The sequence below is a fragment of the Lactuca serriola genome, chromosome 6 (assembly GCF_051521515.1).
Source record: "Lactuca serriola cultivar US96UC23 chromosome 6, Lser_US96UC23_V15, whole genome shotgun sequence".
Classification (NCBI taxonomy): Eukaryota; Viridiplantae; Streptophyta; class Magnoliopsida; order Asterales; family Asteraceae; genus Lactuca; species Lactuca serriola.
The window spans coordinates 53535300-53538125 of NC_136413.1; the positions used below are offsets into that span (position 1 = coordinate 53535300).

General features: G+C 31.7%; 1 protein-coding gene across 1 annotated transcript; it reads left to right on the top strand.

Moving 5' to 3' along the window:
* The first annotated feature begins 275 nt into the window (after nt 1-275).
* LOC145059024 (FMN binding protein) lies at nt 276-2598 on the top strand. The gene is made up of 11 exons (XM_079006890.1): nt 276-581; nt 787-843; nt 964-1050; nt 1144-1242; nt 1329-1424; nt 1516-1581; nt 1660-1750; nt 1846-1913; nt 1997-2113; nt 2214-2278; nt 2363-2598. The coding sequence occupies exons 1-11, from the start codon at nt 336-338 to the stop codon at nt 2406-2408; spliced, it is 1038 nt and encodes a 345-aa protein (XP_078863016.1). The 5' UTR covers nt 276-335; the 3' UTR covers nt 2409-2598.
* Nucleotides 2599-2826: the final 228 nt, after the last annotated feature.

A 2826-nucleotide genomic window follows, 5' to 3' on the forward strand; every position in this document is an offset into this window, starting at 1 on the left:
TAGACACCCTTAATTTATCAGCTTATAAGAGAAGATATAAGCTATAAATTAAAAAATGTTTATGAATTTTGATAAGTTTAACCCAACACTTTCTAAATATAATATATAAATAATATATATAAATTAAAAAATGTTTATGAATTTTGATAAGTTTAACCAAACACCTTTTAAATATAATATATAAATAATATATAAAAGGCAAAAATAATTTAATAAAATTTTTGTGTAATTAAAACGTTTACAGTTTTCATTCAATTTTATTATTTTAAGAAGATATTATTGATAAAGAAAAAAAAAAAGGAACGGGGAGTGTGTGAGGGAGAGAATTGGGGAAGATGAAGATTCTGGTGGCACCTTCCACTCTTCGATGCTCAATCTCCTCAACAACTTCACTCATTCATACTTTTGATTCTAATCGATTATTGATCAACAAAAATGGCCGAATTAGTAGCAGCTGCGGAATCACGCCACAACTTTTTTCTCACTCCAAATCTCCCTCCCTCTTCTCCGCAACCTCCACCAATCGCCGCCATCTTCATCCTATCTCCGCCATGGCTTCATCCACTCAAGCTCCTTCGCAGGTTTCGATTCACATACATCTTGATTAGCTTCATCTTATTTCTATTCTTGTTCATTTTACTCGTTGACTTGATAATAAATTTTTTGCATCCTCCATATGAAAGTTTTGTATCACATTGGAAGTTTCGATGTAGTGTATAAATGAAATAAGTGAGATTTACGACCAATTTTCCTAACTATGATTGTCATTGCTGTTTGATTTGTCAGAGTGCTTCATCTGGTGATTCTACTGCTGACGTCTTTCAACTCATTAAAGCTCATCAGGTACTCCTAATCTCCTATGAAACAATTTCGTGTATATGTCTCTTCTGTTTCTATTCATTGTTTCAAAAACTAACAACTGTGTGTTAGTTTGTTTGATATGCGTTTCATTTGCCATTGAAGGAAAAAGCTGCTAGACTTCCTCCCATTGAAGAGGTCAAGACTCTCCTTCATTACAGCATGCGTGGAGTCCTTTCCACCTTTTCCCAGGTCCTGCCATTATAATTCCAAATTTTTTACATATGATCTTTTGTAGAACATCCTGTTTTACATACATGTATGGATCAATGGTTGATTTTGCAGAAACATGATGGCTATCCATCAGGATCAATGGTTGATTTTGCATGTGATGCCAATGGATTCCCCATATTAGCAGTCAGCAGTTTAGCAGTTCATACCAAGGTTTTCAAACATGACTCAAATTTAAACTCCTACAGATACAATGAATATTCCCCCTTCACATGATTGATGTTAGCTGCTTTTTGCAGGATCTCATAGCTAACCCTAAATGTTCATTGCTTGTGGCTAAAGATCCAGAAGATAGAACAGATTTAGTTATAACCATACATGGTGATACTGTTTCTGTAAGCCCCCAGTTTCTCAAAATTTTGTAATTCCTTTTACTAAATTCATTATTAACATTCATAATTTCATATATCTTATACAAATTTAAAGGTTCCCAATGAGGAAAGAGATGCTATACGCACTGCATACTTAGAAAGACACCCTGATGCATTTTGGGTAAACTTTCATAACCTAATACATTAATTACCTCATTTGACTTTTTTATGTTGACTTATTGACTTGGCTATGGTCAAGGTTGACTTTGGCGACTTCCAATTCTTGCGAATTGAACCGAAAGTCGTGCGATTTGTTTCTGGTGTTGCTACAGCTTTGTTAGGATCAGGAGGTTTGTTTATTTATTTTTTTAATTTACTTATAAAATTAAAAAACTTTTTTTTTTCTCTTTGATGATGATGATGTAGTTTTTACCATTATTATTAGAATTCACAAATGAGGAGTTTAAGGCAGCAAAAGTGGATCCAATCTATAAGTTCTCTAAACCTGTCACGGTTTGTTCATTTCAAGATTTCTTTTTTATTTTTCATTATTATTATATTTTTTATTAATCAATATATAATGTGACATTTTGCAGTCTCACATGAATAAAGACCATTCAGATGATACAAAACTCATGGTTCAGCACTCATTATCAGTTCCAGTGGACTTTGCATACATGTTGGATCTTGATAGCCTTGGTTTCAATGTAAAGGTGATGTTGAATTATTGATGCTCTTTTTTTTTAACTATAATAACAATGTGCTTTTATTATTTTACTTATAATAGCAATGTTCTTATATCTATATATATAGGCTGGGTATCAAGGGAGAAACTTTAAGCTTAGGATTCCATTCCCTAGGCGTGCTGAAAATAGAAAGTGAGTCTCAAAATATATTTTTAAAATTTGTTGTTTGAGTCGAATTCTTTTACGTTTTATGTTTTTTTTTTTAAACTTTTGTAGGGATGTGAAGACACTCATAGTTGAAATGCTTCAAGCTGCTCAGTGAACGGATCATAGTAACTGAAAGGCTTGTGGATTTGTTGTTTGATGCAAGATGAATGATGTAAAAATGATAAAGTAGACAATAATTGTTTAGGTTATAGAAATATGGATCAAAAGATTCTGTTTTGGTGAAAACAAGAAACTCTTGATGTGAATTTATTTTAAGTTATGTCAACCAATAATTCTTGTTTTCATGTTAGAGAGAGAATTTTTAACTTTTTTTTTTTTTTTTTTAATAAAATGGTGTGTTGACAATCCCAACTCATTTACAAGAAAATAGGTTTATTGCCTTCATTTTTATATGTTTTTTTTTTGTGTGTTTTATGCAAGTTTATCAAGATCAAGAACCTATGATTGTTTTGCAAGATCATTGATCCGTTAATGAACTAGTCTCCATATTTGCAAACAAAATTTGTATGCAT